The 17,946-nt window shown below is 41.6% G+C and overlaps 1 protein-coding gene across 5 annotated transcripts in view; it reads right to left on the bottom strand.

Annotated features, from left to right (window-relative positions):
• FAM107B (family with sequence similarity 107 member B) overlaps positions 1-17,946 on the bottom strand; it is a 247,903-nt gene that overhangs the window by 17,808 nt on the left and 212,149 nt on the right. The window contains exon 1 of one of the 5 annotated variants that reach the window (XM_006150332.3): positions 4,333-4,357. The exons of 3 other annotated variants lie outside the window; for them this stretch is intronic. Coding sequence is in view for 1 of the 2 variants with exons in the window: in XM_006150329.3 (XP_006150391.1) it covers positions 2,821-2,848 (28 nt within the window). In the remaining variant the exon portion in view is untranslated. Of the gene's footprint in view, positions 1-2,820; positions 2,930-4,332; positions 4,358-17,946 lie in introns of those variants that run through there. One more of the 5 variants, XM_006150329.3, reaches the window with a different exon arrangement.

Raw genomic sequence — 17,946 nt, 5'->3', positions numbered from 1 at the left:
TCCTGCTGAGACATCCCTCACAAATGCAGAAGCCCATATAGTTGTGTGAGGTCTAGAACACCAGACACATGGTCCTCCTGGGTCTACCTTGGGGCATCATTGACACACCTTACCAGCAGTTAGAAAGTAACTGCAGTGCACAAGGTGAGTGGAGAATGTCACCTTCTCTGTGTTATCCATGATAAGGCAAAAGTGTCCAGTAACCCAACTCCGGTCCCCACCATTTACACTTGGGACTTCCAGCAACATAGGACATTTACTGCTACCATGCCTCAATAACACCTCACAAAACAGGTCTTTTATTGCTTACTTCAGACTTGGCAAATCAGTCTACACTAGGAATGTACAAACTCCTATGCTGCATCAAGAGAAGATGATCTGGAACTCCGAACAGTCCTCTTGACCTGTGATGTCCAACAGATCACTGCCTCTGTCTTCTCCCCTTCAGTGAAATGCCCTGCAGGCTTCATCCTGTTCAGATCCTTTTCGGCCCTTCCTCGAATATCACCTTCTCAGAGAGGCCTGACCTCTGGGCCACCCTACTAAAAACTGCAATCTTGCTCCCAGCACGCCATGCTCCCTCCACACTATAGATGTTATTTACAAGGGGACTTCAAAGAGTTTGTGAGAAAATCAAATTAAAGTACAAATTTATTTTAGTGCCCCCCCCAAAAAAAATCTATGCATAGTTTTTCATATGAACATAGTTTCCCATGAACTTTATGAAGGACCCTCATACTTGTGAATGGTTATTCAGACAGAAGTTCCTGAGTGTAAAGAAGGCCTCTGTCCTTCCTTCCCTATTCTAAACCTGTTGCTAGAACAAAGAAGAAAAGGAAACCTGGCAGCAAGAATCTTGTTTGAAGAAGTAGGAGTGTAGGGGAGGGAAAGGTCACTGGAAATGGCAGAAGGAATAACTATAACACCTGGACATTTGACTGTTCTGGCCTCAGACCTCTGCTCAGTAAAGTGAAAGGAACAGATGATGGTTCCTTGGTCCCCCCTGTTTCCTGCCCTGGTCAATCTGGAGTTGTCCATTCTGTGATTTAAGTCATCTGCCTCTCTAATAACAGAAGCTCCAGGAGAGTGGCAAGTATATCTCCTCCTCTCTTTACCCCTTCGGCTACCCAGGGGAGTGTGCAATGCACAGTAGGTGTCCCATGCATACATGTCATAGTTAATAAGACAGAGGAAACACTCCAGTGGAGACCAAGACTGGGAGGAATGGGGCAGGTTAAGTGCCAGGCTGGAGACAGGGACCATCTGGCCACTATCCAAGTACTGTGGATCCCCAGACACATCCCTGCTCCCCTGCCCCTAAAACAAAAACAGCAAATATTTCATGTCCCCTATGGTAACTAAAATTTCCAAATCGAGAAGCAGTAGAATAGTTGATGACTACAGTAGAATATTTGATGTTGGGGCTTCCCTAGAAAGTCCATTGTACACCCTTACTAATTCTCTGGCTGGTTCTATGCCCCTAGGTAGAGAAGGGATAAAATAACAGAGTAAAAGCATGGGAGGAAGTCACATCTAAATGGGTCACACCTAGTACTGCCACCTCTCACCACCTCTGTGTCCCAGCAGCGGAGTAGCTGAACTTTCGTCACTAAATGTATCCTGACATGGGGTAGTCAGATGTTTGTCACTTCTCTGGGAAGAAAGAAACATTTCATGCCCAGTTTCACCAAGTGCCTGGTACATGGCAAACACTCAATAGTGAACTAAATGAAATCTATAGAAGAGGAGAGGTCCTCTGTGAATAAGCTCCTAGACTGAAGACAGGTTCCATCTTTGCTGCTGCTCATGAAAGCAAACTGCTGAGCACAGTGTGGTGTGTGCCTGTTCACACGTGGGAAAAGGGCAGGCAGGATACAAGGCCTGCTTCCATGAACACTAGCACATAAGAGGATGGTGGACACTGGAACAGACATGTTTTCAACTAAATTTAAGAAGCAGCAGACCCAGTAGCAGTCAGCTAAAGCTAAGTAGGAGTCTGATTTTGAAGTCATTGTTGATGTTTTTGTGTCCCAAGACAAGTCTGTTTTCCGATGCATCCAAATAACACTACGTGCTGAGGGGCAGCCAATAGTCCCTTCAGTGCCTTCCACAGATCACATGCAGACACAGAATCACATTTGAGTCTAGCAACAACCACATGAATACCATGAGTCAGAAAACTAGAATCCTCATTCCACAGATGAGAAATAGGGAAACAAAATTGAAATACCATGACCTTGCTTAGATTCTTAGCAGTATAAAGCTAAAACTAAAATGGATGTCCTCTGATTTCAAACCTACGTTCCTTGCACCAAATATACTTAAAATTTTTTATAGGAATATCTTTTTGGAAACTAACATAAAAACAAAGGAAATAAAAGTCCAAAACAAGGGGGCAGCAGGTGGTATGGTGTGGGTAGAACAACAAGGTTTGCATCCCAGACCCAGAGACTTGAAAAACCACACTAGGCAAGTGTGAGTGCATGTCTCAAATTCTAGGAGAACAGAGGAGAAAGCATCATGATGTGGCCATTCCCCCTGAAGGGGTGATTTCTCAGCTCCTTCTTTCCGTCTCTCTCCAGAGAACGCATGCACCCTACAGCAAAAACTTAAAAAAAAAAAAAAAAAAAATTCAAGTAAGTCGACTAAAACAGAAAAATTATAACTGCATCATTTGTTTAGATGAGGTATCACTGCATGATTAAGCTTCAAACAATAAAGTTGATACAACAAATGACACCAAACATTCCCTAGATGCTATTTGCATTGATCTTGTAAACAAGAATGCCTACAATCTTAACTGAAATAATTAGTACAGACCTTGCACAGGGTGAGCCAGAGAACCCATGACAGCCAGCTTGACTTCGATATGCTGCCCCACGGCAAAACGTGCTCCCTGAAATCTTCAATGTGCTACTGACACCTCTAGATAGTCGCAGTTGTCTTAAAAGTCAGCAGCAGTTTCTTCTAGTTAATCAGTACACAAGGAGGCTACACACTTCCATAAAAGGATCCGTTTCACTGCCTGAAACCATGGATAATCTCCATGACGCCAAATCAAAACAGTCAACTGCTTCTGAAGGTCAATGTTATAGTGGGGGAGGGTGAGCTGTGCACGTGTCAGAGAATAATGTTCTAGCATTCCAGACAGAGAGAATAGTTCATGCAAAGACCACAGCAGGCATGTGCCTAGCAATGAGGAATGGCAAAGAAGCCAAGACAGCCAGAGGAGAGTGAGGTCCAGTGACCACTGAGAGGTCACTGCAGGGGTTGGGATAGATGAGAGAGCCATGTGAGAACGTATAGGAATCTGATCTTAATCACAAGGGACATGGAGAGCACTTTCAGGGTTCTGAGCAGAGATGAACAAGCTATGAGTCATAATATTTGAAAGATTAAGTTTAGAACAGACTGAGAGTAGGCAAAAAAATAATCAGGTTCTATTTGGAAGGTAAAGCCTTTGAGATTTCCTGAAGGGCTGGACATGAGGAGTAAAAGGCACCAAGAATCAAGGATGAGGTCTCTGTCTGGAGCCACTGAAAGGTTAGAGTCATCAAGATGGAGAGGCTGGAAAAGGAAGAGCTGGAAGGTCAAACCTAGAGTTTGGTCCTGGACATGCTGAGCTTGACAGGTCTGTTTGACATGGAGTGGCCATGTGAGAAGGCAAGCAGTTACCACTCGGGCCCTGGTGATGCTTTTGCCTTTATCTGACCAACTGGACCTCCCTGGTCTCAGATTCCTCCTACCCAGTGCCCATTCTCTGTCCCTCTAGTCCCACTATTCCTTCAACTAGAGGCCATATAAGATGCCCATCCCCAGCCTTTTCTGGAGGTCAGTGCCAGGATAAAGACATGTCTTGGGCCTTGGTGCCACAGGGTGGGCTACACTTTCAATGCTCAGAATGAAAAGCCTTCAGTTCTGAATCTAGGAAACAGGTTGTAGTTTGGGATTTCTGACTTCTCTCCAGATTTCATTTCTTTGGAATAGGATCAGTGGGGTAAGGTGGGCCCAAGCCTGTTTCCTGATAGAAAAACACATGCACCAGGGGCAGAGGAAAGACTGAAATAGAACTAGAGGAGTTCTGCTATAAATTCAGGAACAAACATTTTCCTTCCTACCATATGCTGGTTTGCCCTTCACCACTGGAATGAAGGGCACAGAAAACCTCAGCTGGGGTCAAGAGTGTGGACCTTAAGCCTGTTAGGTACCAGACAGCAGAAGCCAGCAGGTCCTCATGCAGCTAACCATATGGGGGTCTGGGAAAAAGGTCATTTAGTAATAAAGGAGTGAACTGGTCTATAGCAACTTCCCCATCAGTTTCTGTGTACTCACAGCAGTGTGTGTGTCACTGGGGAGAAAGCAGCAGCTCGGAGGTTGAGGAATGCTGGTGAACTATCTCAGATCTGGAATCTGGGTTCCATCCACATCTCAGTAGCTCAGGGTGGAAACCACCTGAAGGCAGGACTAGCACATGGAAATAGCCATCACAATATCCTCTTGCTTAACCCTCTTCCCTCTGCCAACCATCTTGTTCAGAGCTACCAAAGTTGGACAAACTGATCCTGATCGTGAGGTAATGTTCAAGATTTGATGTACCAATTAAACTGAAATAAACACCATAGCTCCCCATATTTCTACTCTCCTCTGCCTCCTTCCCAGCATGCTTTTGCCAGTACCGCCCCTCCAGCAAGAAGTCTGATCCTCTTCCTGTCTCATTCCTAAATGCCCACAAAGCCAAATTTCACTCATCCTTTCAGAGCTAGATCAATGTAAAATCTTCCAGAATGGCTTCTTTCATTCTCCAGTTATAATATAACTCTTTGGCCTCTAAACAACTGTGAGATTTTCTTTTTTCTCTTTTCTAATATTCATAAATAATAGACTTATTACAGCAATGTGTATATAAATCTCATCATCTCTTCATTGCAAAGACCATGGCTGGAACATTATTCCAAGGCACCTTGTACTTATCCTGCACAAGAAGACTGGAGTAGGTGGCACCTCACTTCCTGACTCCAAAATATATTACGAAGTTGTGATAATCAAAACAGCATGGTATTGGCACAAAAACAGACATGAGGACCAATGGAACTGAGTAGAGACTCCAGAAATAAACCCCAAAACACACAAACAACTCATCTTTGACTAAAGGTACCAATTAATCCAGTAGGAAAAGGGAAATCTCTTTAGTTAATCTTGTTGGAAAAACTGGATATCCACCTAGAGAAGATGAATCTGAACCCCTATCTGTCACCATTAACAAAAATCAAATCAAAGTGGATCAAAGATTTAAACCTAAGACCACAAACTATAAAACTACTGCTGGAAAACACTGGGGACACTCTGGGAGACATTGGGGTATGCAAATACTTCTTAAGCAAGACCCCCAAAGCACAGGCAATAATCCCCCATATAGACAGGTGGAATTACATCAGATTAAGGAGTTTCTTCACAGCAAAGGACACCGTAATTAGTGTGAATCAACAACCCTCGGAATGGGAGAGAATTTTTGTTAACTGCCTCAGATAAGGGACTGATAACCAGAAGCCACAGGAAACTCAAGCAGCTTATCCAGAAGAAAATGATTAACCCAATTAAAAGATGGGGAAATGGGCTGAATAAACAACTCTCTAAGGAAGACATACAACAGCCAAAAAGCATATGAAAAAATGCTCAACAACCCTCATAGTAAGGGAGATGCAGATCAAAACCACAATGATACACCAACTAACCCCAGTCAGAATGGCAAAGATTAAAAAAAAAAAAAAATGTAAGTGCTGGAGAGGATGTGGTGAAGGGGGGACACTCCTACACTGTTGGTGGGAATGTAAATTGGTCCAGCCACTGTGGAGAATGATATGGAGGTTCCTCAAAGACCTTCAAATAGAACTACCATATGATCCAGCAATTCCACTCCTGGATATCTACCCAAAGGATAGGACAGCACTCAGTTGGAAAAGCACTTGCACATCTATATTCATTGCAGCCTTATTCACGATTGCTAAGACATGGAACCAACCCAAACGTCCACAAACAGAAGAATGGATTGAAAAATTATGGAACATATAACTCCATAGAACATTATACAGCCATAAAAACCAACAAGGCCCTGGAATTTGATAGAAAGTGAATATGGAAGATTTGTTGCTGAGTGAAAGTGAATATGGAAGATTTGTTGCTGAGTAAAGCAAGTCAGGCTATGAAAGAGAGACATTGCATGTCTCCACACTTTACATATACCGACTGTCCGTACTCTATGGTAGAGACTGAAAGACTGGAGAACATAAAATTATTAAAAATTGTAATGGACACTAAAGACAAAGTAGAAAGAGAGAGTGGGAGGGGAAGAGTGTAGGAAATTTGGGGGGGAAATGGAGAGGTAAGACACTTGTGGGACACAGATAAGGTTTATTATCTGTTGACGAGGATGTGTATGGTGGTCTCAACTGGGCTGGATTGAGGTGTATATCATGCTGGGTGAAGTCTCTTCACAATCTAAATGATGTATAGCAATTTAATGTATGAATAATAATAACAAATATATAAATAAAAAAAGAGAGTCAACAGATGGCATGGAGTTTAAGGTGCTGGATCTCATGTAGCTGACTCTGTGGTTTCAGTCCCAAACCTGGAGGCCTGAAAAACATATCTACTGTGTGTGTATGCACGTCCAAAATCCCAAGAGGAGTCTGGAGGAAAAGAGATTGTGGCATGGCCATTCTCCCAGGGGGTGTGATTTCTCACTTTCTCTGTCTGGCAAAAAAAAAAAAAAAAAAAAACTAAAGAAAAAAAATCACTTTCAGATGGTGTGGTGTGGTGTGGTGGTTAAGGACAGTGGACTCCCACATGGCCAACCATGGTTCAAGTCCTGGACCTGGAGGCTTGCTTTCTCACCTTCTCTCCCCTACCCCCCCACCCACCTTTCTCTGTCCATGTCTGGTCAAATCAAAATAAATAAATAAATATGGTTAAATAAAATAATTCTTTTTTAAAAATTACTGAAATAAAGGACAAAACCATAGGTCAAGTATCTGTAGGGGGAGCCCTGAGACTACTTTAATTCCATAGTAACACCATACATCGCTAAAAGTGGGGTTGAGAGTCCAGATAGGTTTCCTCACTGAGCTTCATGTAATCCAGAATCCTGATAGTAAAAATAATATAGAAATATCTGAAAGTAAAAATTTATTACGTGAAATATTGCTCGTATAAGTAAACACCTTAAAGATATTCTTGTCATCATCACTCTACTGGTCAAGTTACTGATCCATAAAGTAGGTTTTTTTTTGGTAAAGTATCAAGTTAGTGACAGAAAACTAATGTCATTTTAATGGAGGAGAAATAAAACTGGCTTGAGAGCTTGGACAAAGCTTGACCACCAGAGTTCTCCCACTGTTAAAATAGCATCATTATAAGAATTAATTGAAATAAATGTTCATGTAAGTACCCTGTATAATATCTGGCATGCATATGAATACTCAATAAATAGAAGCTATTATTAGCCAAACTATGTAACTAACACAATTACACTATTTTACTGAGAGGTCCAGGTAACCTTGTATTATAAAGTTATACTTTTCTTTGCTAGGGTTGCCTCAAAAATTTAAGAGTTCAGGGACCAGCAGTTAGCGTAATGGCTATGTTGCAGGATTCCCATGGAGTTGACCGCGGTTCAAGTCCCAGACCAGGTGGCTTAATCTCACGCTGGGCATGTGTGCATGTGTGTCCACGATCCCGAGAGGAGAAAGGAGAAGGGATTGCGACATGGCCATCCCCCCTGGGGGAGGGGGGTGATTTCTCACTTTCTGTCTCTTTGTCTTTGTCTTTCTGGCGAGTGCACGCATCCTATAGCAAAAACCTCTCCAAAAAAAATTAAGAGTTCAGCTGAATGACCCACAGACTTTCTCAATGGTAACATTCAATGGTTCTAAGACCCATTCATACTACAAACACAGAATCTTCTATAAAGTATAAAAAGGCCTACCTATCACACCTGAAGATGCTGCATGAGTTCTGAACAGCTCCAGGTCAAGTGTAAGAGTGCAGCAAAAGCAGCAAACAGGGCCTGGTATGCTGTTCTCAGATGGAGAGGGCTCGTAGATGGACTTTAAGTTAATAAAAGAACTGCATTTTAGGCAAATGCTAGCAGTACACACTGAAAATGCCACATGATAAGAACTCTGCCTTAAATTTCTGGTAACTCACAAATGGAGTTCATAATCATACTCCACTGTTCCAAAAGATAGGAAATTTCATCCTTATAAATGAATGTTGAGTCCTTGCTTTTAATTTTTTTTGTTGTTGTTCTTCCAGAGGCTCCTTCTGGACCCAGTTCTATGCTTATCCCAGGTATTCTACGCTGACCACTTTCCAGAGGTAAACTGCCATTCGATGAAAATCTTTACAACTGGACTAATAAGACAAACATGTATTGCAGCAGGGTTCCCTCATCATGCTATTTTGGCTCCATATCTGCATATTCCTACATCAAACAGATTATATTCAAAACCTAACCCTATGAGATTATGTAAATCAGAATCTAGAGATTATGCAAATGTTCATGTTTACTTAAATATTAAAATCTAATTCTATCTAGAAGCACTAATACTTAAATCTTTATCAAGTAATTACCTGATACATGGCAATATGTACTTCATAGGCGTACTATAATCAATCAAAGCTAAATAGTTAAAACTTTTGAACTGTTACAATAACTTATAGAAAGTAAAAAGTAATTCCAGGCATTCTTTCAGAGAATCTGTTTTCCAAACTGTCTCTAAAAGCTTCTGGCAACCCTCTGGTAATACCCTGAGAAACACTTAAGATTTCAGGCTTGCAAATTGTAGCCTAGGGTCAGCCTGAAAAAAAAAAAAAAGGGCACTTCTGGATCCAAAACAATCTCCCTCCATCACCTTCAGTTCACAGGCAGGCAGGAGAGTAAGTTAAGAAAAGAATTTCTCCCAAACAGCAACCGGCTTCATCTGACAAACTCCTGATTTGCCTGGCCCCAAGGTAAACCTGAAAATTCAGAGTCAGACCAGGGGACAGGAATATCAAGGAACGTTGTGTCAAAAAAAAGAAAAAAATGGTATATTAAGGCTTAGAAGTGATGTCCCACCAGGCTAGTCTGCAAAAGTAATCTGCCTGCCATTTAAAATAACAAAATCTCAACAACATATTTGCTGCCAGTAGGCTGCTATACAAATGCCAACCTATGATGCTTTGGAGAAAATATCCAACTCATTTTCTCATCATTTTTTTAAATTCCCTAAAGTGTACTTTTACAAATAAGGCACACATTTTATATTTACAAAGTGGTTACAGAAGGAGAGACTACAAACAAAGGCAAGAAACATTGGGAAGACAATATACACAAGGCCAATATCAAAAATAAGCTGGGCTGGGTGAGGCAGGATCAACCAGTAGGTGGCGATGGCTCCCCAAATAACTAGTTGTCCAGAGTTGTAAGGACTTGTCCACTTTCATAACGACAGCCAAGAGCAAGGCAGTGATGCCTTACCTGATTCTCAGACTGTTAGTGCAAACACACACCAAAAACAGTCTGCTATTAAGAGATATGTGATGAAAGGAATGCATTGTGGAGTCACTATATCTGTCCTAGATGTCACATTTAAGCCTTTCCCCATCATTTAATTCTCATATGGCCCTCAGGTAAGAGTTACTATTCCCTATAGACTCCAAATGAGGAGTATTCCTTCCTTTTTAATTTTTATTTTAGTTTAAGAAAAGGTCTCCCCATGTCATGATCAAGACTCAGCCTCCCAGCTATATTCCAAGTGCATGCTTTCATGCCTGATACTTCTACAGACAGGGTCTTAGTATGTTGACCAGGCCAGCCTCAAGTTCATGATCCTCCTGCCTCAGTTTCCCTGAGTCACAGGGATTAGAGGCATACATCACCATACTTGGCCTTTAGACTGGATGTGGAACTGAACCCAGGCCTCCCATGTGGTCCAGCCTGTGAAATGCAGTGTCTTAGCAGTGTCCATCACTGCTGACAGTTTTGCGAGCATGGGCTCTGGGTAGGCTGACTGGGTCAACATTCCAGCTTTCTCACTTACTGTAAGTGGGATCTCTGACAATTGTCCTCACCAGTTCAAAAAAAAAAGAAAAGAAAAAGTTTAAAAGAATGATAGACTATCTCACTGTATTGTTACAAAAAGTAAAAGTGAAATGAATAAACACAGTGCCTAGAACATGGCAAACCTTCACTGTCTTCTTGGTTCTTAGGGCTATCACTGGCAAGAATAACAGTAAATTAATAACAAGAACACAGTTGCTGTTGTGCAGGCTCACACAGCTACTGAAGGGCAGTCTAAACTTCAGTCCGTCTGATTCCAAGTGAAGCTCTTAAGCATTCCATGCTTCTATACTGTGATATGAGGGGAAGAGCCGGGTTGATGTCCTCTCTCAAAATGTTTTTAACAGAAGCATTCTCACATAATAACTTTATAATCTCACACAGAAAACATCTTACAGAACCCATTAATGTAGCAACAGGGGGCAGGAGAGACATAGTTTCTTTAAAATGTATAAATATTTTCATTAATATGTACATAGCAGTATTATCCATAATAGCTAAAAACTGGAAGCAATCTAAATATTCATTAACAGTATGAAAGACACATAAATTGTCGTGCGCTGGCACAGCAATAAGAATGAGCAGACAAGAACTGCACACAATAGTATGGCTGAATCCCCCAAATCTAAAGTGGGAGTAAAGAGGCCAGACACAAGGGTACATATTAGATCATTTAATGTGTGGAATGCTCAAAAGAAGGCAAACTCAATCTTCGGTGTTAGATATCAGGATAATGGTCATCTTGGGAGTGGGCAGTGAGTGGCAGGCAGTAGAGGGGACTTATTGGGTATGGATAATGTTCTGTTTCCTGATGTAGGTTCTGGCTATGCAGGCATGGTCACTTTGAATATGTATCCATTTGGTATAGTTTTTTAGTACATGTCCTTCCCTGTATGCCATTTTAAACTGTATTCAGTTCACAAGAAGTTATACTGTATAATGGAAAATAGTTCCAGATTTGAGGACCACACATCCTGGTTGGTCACTTAATGGAGATGTAATTTTGTGCAAGTTACTTGACCTGAGATTTGATTTCTGAAAAATGGAAATCAGAGCTAGAATGCCTACTTTGCAGAGATGTTCTAAGCATTAAAGGAAATTTAGAGAAAATACCTACAATACATAGTACCTGTCCATGTGACAGATGCTCAAATAAGTGGGCAGTTCAATAGCCTCAACAAATTAATTCATTAATCTAACTCTCCATTAATTAATGGCCTACCAACATGAAAATGAAAGACCATGCACTACAAGTATTTTAGATTAGACAAAGATATTCAATGAATGGACTCAATCTGGACATAGAAGGCTAACAGGGAGAGGATAAGGAAGGGAGGGAAGAAAGAAAGGAACAGAAGGGGAGAAAGAAAATCCCTGATAGGCAAGGCCAGAGCCAGAATAGAACCAGTAGCCTAAGCCTCCCAATGCCTTGAAAATCCTGATAATTTCCCATTCTCTCTGTTTCAGTCTTATGTGTAAAACTGAACAGTCATTTCTCATAGATTTCTCAGTAATCTGCTGTGAATAGCTATCTCTACAGAAATTATATAAACCGGAGAATCTTCACACACACACACACACACACACACACACACACACACACACACACAACCCTCCTAGGTCAGCCCAAAATAGAGTTTAATTCTTCAACCATCAAGTGAATCTGATTATTTAAATCCTCCCCCATGTCCCTTATGTGAAGTGTGAGCTAACCATCCATTGGTGAACAAATAACTCCACAAAATATGCTAAAACAGAAAACAGACGCCCCAGCAGGCAACAGTACTACCCTAACTCTGAGGAGAGTGTGATGGGAGGGAGAAATGTCCTTGACAACAGGGTATATCAATTTAAGAAATAGAAAAGGTGACCATAGTGCGGTGGTGGAATATGACAAGTGGCACAGTGTAGTGAGGGTGGGAGTCACAGTCTGTGGGCTCCAGGGTCCTACATATCCAGGCCCAGGCCAGGTTGTCCCATCTGATGTACAAAAGCACAATGTGGCTTATTTGCAAGAGAATGGCTGGGCTTGAAGACTGATCTAGAGACAGCCCACCCAGGCAGGCCTAAGCACTGTGACCTCAGGGCTGGCTGTGCCCCCAGAAGTCAGATGTTCCTTTAGATAAGAGACCTGTGTTCTGGCCCTCATGGTCTATCCACAGAAACTGTGATCCATGAGGCAGCCAAGGACCCCTGGGTTGCTAGTAGAAAACAAATGCCATTCTTCTAACATGCAGTGCCAGCACAGCATGTTCCCATTCACACAACAGCCTGCGTCAGAGGGCCTCCTTGGGACTCTGGGCTGCCAGCTGCTCCTTAGACAATGCTCTCCTTGGCCTCTCTCTGGCCTGTGAGCCTATGGTCCATCTTCCTGATATGAAGGTCAGTCCCTTGGACCTCCCTCTCCTGGGACCCCCAACTTCCTCTTCCCCCACTGCTTCTTCCTCCCAGTCCCTATGCATCAATAGTTGCCCAGAAATTAGGTCTGCAGTCCCACATGCTTCCCCTCTGGCTTACATCTGGAAACCTGCAGACCCTGACCCCTTCTACTCCAAGAACCATTTCTAAAGCACATATAAAGGTAGGGCTTGTCTTCCTGAGCACTGGATCAAAATCCCAACTGCCTACTGGATGGTTTATCTACCACCCTGCATGTGCAAAGTCGAGCTCCATCTCACTCACCTATTTACTGAGATCTTTCTGGGCACCACACACTGCTGGGCATAACACTCTATGGGACAGCCCAGTCTCTCTTCCACGGCTCACACTGCAGGGGAAAAACACCCCAGGCTGGGGTGGATATTCTCCATGAAAATCTCCAAAACTCCATGAAGTTTTTTTCCTGGTTCCTCTCAAGTGCTCTTCCTCTATATCCCTCCAGGACATGGCTGATATGTCTCTTAGGATACCAAAATCTGCTAGAAAAATTAAATTTGAAGTTTCCTCATTCTTGGCATCAGGCCCACAAAGGAAAGGCCTAATTCTTACCTTTCACACTTAGGAACATCTCAGTGCATCTTCCACATGTTGTTCAACTGAACCTGACCAGCTAATAATGCTCAGTTCAAGCCTAGAAGGGTAAATCCAAGATTTACAGAAGGAGTGAAAATAGGGAGGGAAGGTCAACTCATGCTTTGAACAGATTCTCTGTTCTCGGTTGATTCTGAAGGATCCCACAGGTAGTTAAGGACCAGTTTCTCCTTCTCACAATACAGGTCAACACAGGGGGGAAAAATGCCCTTTTTTCCTTTTTTTTGAGAGTTTCTTTTTTTTTTTTTTTTTGCTATAGGGCCTGTGCGCTCGCCAGACAGACAGAGAGACAGAAAGCAAGAAATCACCCCCCAGGGGGGATGGCCACGCCTCAATCCCTTCTCCTCCATTCTCCTCTCAGGATCTTGGGCACGCATGCACACGCGCCCTGCGTGAATTTAAGCCACCGGGTCCAGGACTCGAACCACGGTCGACTACATGGGAGTCCAGCGACATAGCCATTATGCTAACTGCTGGTCGCAAAAAGTGCCCTTTTTTTCTAAATACCAGATTATACTCTCTCTTCAATAAGACAGCCCAGAAAAATCCTCAGTAAATGTCTGTATCATTAATTGCTATACATGAGCAATGAATCTTTTGCCACAGAAAGATAACTCAGATTGTTGTCTAGGGGGAAATGTATATTAGTACATTAGTTTGCATAAATATGCCCATGGAATAATTAGTATTTCATTAATATGCAGCACATTAATCTGCACAAACCTCTAAGCAACTGAAATGCTGTCCAATTAAAGGATTTCTTTAATAATTGATTACCTTAAACCCACTGATGCTAAAATTGCCTTCAACTGATAAATTACACTTATCAAATAACATTTGATAGATGACTATTAAGTAAATCAGAGTACACAGTTGGTGAAATCTGAAGCTCAAGGACCCCTGATTCTGTCAATGAAGTGTTCTCTGGTCTAACAGTGTCACCCAGTGGTAAAAGGCACAGTTTATGTTCAGAGCAGCTGTTGCTTTTTAGAAGAAAAGAACTATCAAATGTGTTTTCTTACTAGAAGGCGAAGAAGAAAACAGTATTTTGAACTGCAATAAGGAAGACACTACGTAAATTCTGAGACACATGGGACTGGTGCTGAAGAGGGCTACTCTTCATTGGCAATCACTCTGCAGCCTGGGGGACACAGAGGAGGAGCGTGCAGTTGTGAGGACAGCCTCTTCTCAGTGATAGGCATGTGGTGCAGGGCCCGAGACACAGGAGCAGCACAAATGGACTTCAAATCAACCCACCACTCCAGGCTGAGCAAGGAGACTGGCACCTCTCTTGCTCTCACTTTATTGATTATCCTTCCTGCTGTGTCCAGCCTCTACTTGGCCACTTCTATTCCCTAAAAGCTCAGTTCTTCCAGAACAAAAAAACATGATGCTGATTTTGTTCCAAGGTTGATTATCTGGTTCTAAAAACTAAAAGAAAAGAAGAAGAAAAAAAAAGGATATCATCCTAAGCTTCATTGAAAATAGTAAATTATTTAACTTCCTTATCTGTAAAAAGAGAAGGCTGGGCCAGATGACCCTTGAGATCCTTCTCTAGTTAAACAAGTAAGAATTCAGCTTATCTCTCCATACCAGCTTATGGTCAAGGGCCACAGAGCTTTGATGGAGGGTGTTCCATTTGAAGGAGAGGGTGTTCCCTTAGATCCACATATAGGAGACTTGAAAAGGATCATGAGAAAATGTAAATAAAATAAATTTTATTCTGGCAAAATAATTTGAAATCCATACATAGGTATTTCATTATATACCTTTTCCATGAACTTTCTGAAGACCCTCACATACACTCCACCTTGGCCTCCACTCCTGACTCAATCCTATTCCTCAAAAGCATGCCTTCTCTGGGGAACCAGCAGTTAGTGTAATGGCTATGTCACTGGACTCCCACATAGTCGACCGCGGTTCGTGTCCCAGACCCGGTGGCTTAAAAAACTCACGCCGGGTGCGTGTGCGTGCGTGCCCAAGATCCCGAGAGGAGAATGGAGGAGAAGGGATTGCGGCGTGACCATCCCCCCTGGGGGGTGATTTCTCGCTTTCTGCCTCTATGTCTCTCTCTGTCTGGCGAGTGCATGCGCCCTACAGTGAAAATCTCTCCAAAAAAAAAAAAAAAGCATGCCTTCTCTGCAAGAAACATAATCTGAGTAGGTTTCCTGATATTTATGCTGAATTTCCCCAGGTGCATCTATGCTTGCTCCAAGTCTCTGTAGGCCAGTCTCAACTAGCTTGTCCCAGGAATAGAGACCCATGCGGTAATAGAGACCTTCGGCAGGACTAGACCTACTAAACCAAAACCCTAAATCCAGGAGGCTCCATATTATAGACAAGAAACACATTTTTAAAAAATCAAGACCCTTGAACTAGCAACAGAAATCACACATTACCACATACAATAAATAAAAATAAAACAGTATTTATTTTTCTTTGCATAGAATCACTTATATCAAGCAATCCTAAAATCTACCATGAAATCAAGTCACGGTTTAGCTATACTACTGCTCCCCTAGTTTTCCTTGACATATTTTGCCTACTTTATAAATCCCTAGATAACATTTTTGTCTACTCCTAAATGCACCTAAAAAGTTAATGACAAAGTGTTTTCTCCTAATTCCTTTACATTTAGAAAATCATGTCTCCTCCTATAAAGTACTTGTAAGAAAATGAAGTTATACCACTTCCTTTTTGAAGACTGTGTTGGCTACATATGCCAAAAGACTTTTTTTAACATGTGCACATCCTTGAACCTGGTAATTCCACTTACAGAAATTTAAGCCAAAGAGATAAACAGAGATGTAGACGAATATATATAAGACTATTTCAGTGTGATCTATGATAGTGAAAATAATGAAAATTATTTAAACAACTGATACTGAAACACAAGGTGGCTTGAAAATCATGGAAAGGAAAATATTCACAATGTATTAAATGGGAGAAAAATACTAGGCTGTAAAACAGCATGCCCCTTATTTTGCAACACACAGGCCTCTGTGTGCATTTGTGTGTACAAAGCAAGCACAGCACAGTGGTCTCAAGAGCATCCTCCCAGCAGCAGCAGCATCACCTGGGAACTTGTTACGTGCAAATACCCTACCTGAAATGAACTGAACCTCCGAGGTAGGCCCAGCAATCTGTTTCCATAATGCTTACTATGTGCCACACAACCTTTGAGACAGACATCAAAATTTATCCCACTATGCAGATCGAGGACAAGAGCTAGTAAGTGGCACCATCTCTCAGCTCCAGAGTCCATGCTTTGAACTACTTTACTAGATTATATTAACTCTCCCTGTTCAGAAGTAGATGCTGTGCTCTCTCCCCTAAATTAGGATCAAAATGATCCCACCTGTGGTTTGGTCTGCTTCACAGAGGTTTAGCACTTCTGTTACAACCTTACTGATTAGAGGTGGCTGTGCCTGGTACTCTCACTAGTTAACACAGCTCCTGATGAATACCTGGCTGACATCTTTGAACATTATGAAAAGATGCTTAGATCTAAGCATTAAAAACCAGCCCATATTGGTAGAAGCTGTATTGCCCTCCAGTGACAGCTTGGGGCATGAGATCAACTATGTACGTAAGGCATTTCTACTGCCACCCAGAGTAAAGTGGCATATGGCAATCCCATAAACTCAGTTTATAAGCTACTTGGTCTATTCTCTTTGAAATTATGGATTATAATTATGATTTCTTTTATGTTTCTAGTTTCTGCATTATTTTGAAACCTGTATATAATGTATTATATCATATTACTTTGTTGTATTCATGAAATTAAAATTTGAAAAAAAAATCACACTTTATTTCTAAACTGCAAATTCCTAAATTAAAAGGCCTTTCTCGGCCCTTACTTCATGTTATTTTCTGAGAAAGAAACACCTCAGTCATTCATTTCAGGAAACTACAAAGGGGATAGACTGGGAAGATGGTTGATTTAGGCCTAGTCATTCCTGAGAGGAAGGAAACTACATAGACAAGAAAAAACTTCCTGCCAGACTAGCTTTCAAAGCTCTCAAAGATTTCTGTATTGAAGAGCTGAACAATAATTTCATAAAATTTATGATCTGGCCCAACCAACCAAATAAACTAAAATTTCAAAAGAAGAGACTTTTATCTTCAAAAACACTTAATGACAGTAACTTGAGAAAGAACACAGAGGCCATTTATCCAACCTCCTCATTATTAGAGATGAAGAAACTTAGGCCCAGAGAGATGAAGTGACTAAGTCCACAGAGAAAGTGACAAAGCCTGAACTAGACCAAGATCTGACTCTGACCCATGCTGCACCCTCCTATTCTGCCTCACTCATCTCCAAAAGCTCTCTTAAACTTCCTAAATTAACTTTCTACTGATTTAGAAGTAGGGGCGTTTTAGGTATTGTGACTAATACTAGCATTGGCATTACCTCTTTTTTTAATAATTATTTTATTTTATTTATGCATTCATTTATTTTTTAATTTGACCAGAGAGAGACAGACGTTGAGAGTGAGAGAGAAAGGAAGCGAGAAAGCAAGCCACCAGATTCAGGACCCAAACCCTGGTCGGCCATGTGGGAGTGTCCAGCGCCCTAACCACCACGCCACCTGCTGGTCCCCGACATTACCTCTTGATTAATAACTAAATGGCATCTTGAAACACCATAAAAATATGTTTAAGTCATAAGTAGACTTTTTAAAAAATAGCACTACAGTTTCATTTGCTTCTATCTCCTGCCAAGTTTCAAGACAGTACAAAGTCAGTACACACACACACACACACACACACACACACACACACACACATTTGACTGAAAAGACATTATTTAT

Source organism: Tupaia chinensis, unplaced genomic scaffold (genome assembly GCF_000334495.1).
Source record: "Tupaia chinensis unplaced genomic scaffold, TupChi_1.0 Scaffold000285_1, whole genome shotgun sequence".
NCBI classification, from domain to species: Eukaryota; Metazoa; Chordata; class Mammalia; order Scandentia; family Tupaiidae; genus Tupaia; species Tupaia belangeri.
The sequence above is the reverse complement of the archived record's forward strand: the minus strand, read 5'-3'. Positions and strand labels throughout refer to the sequence as shown.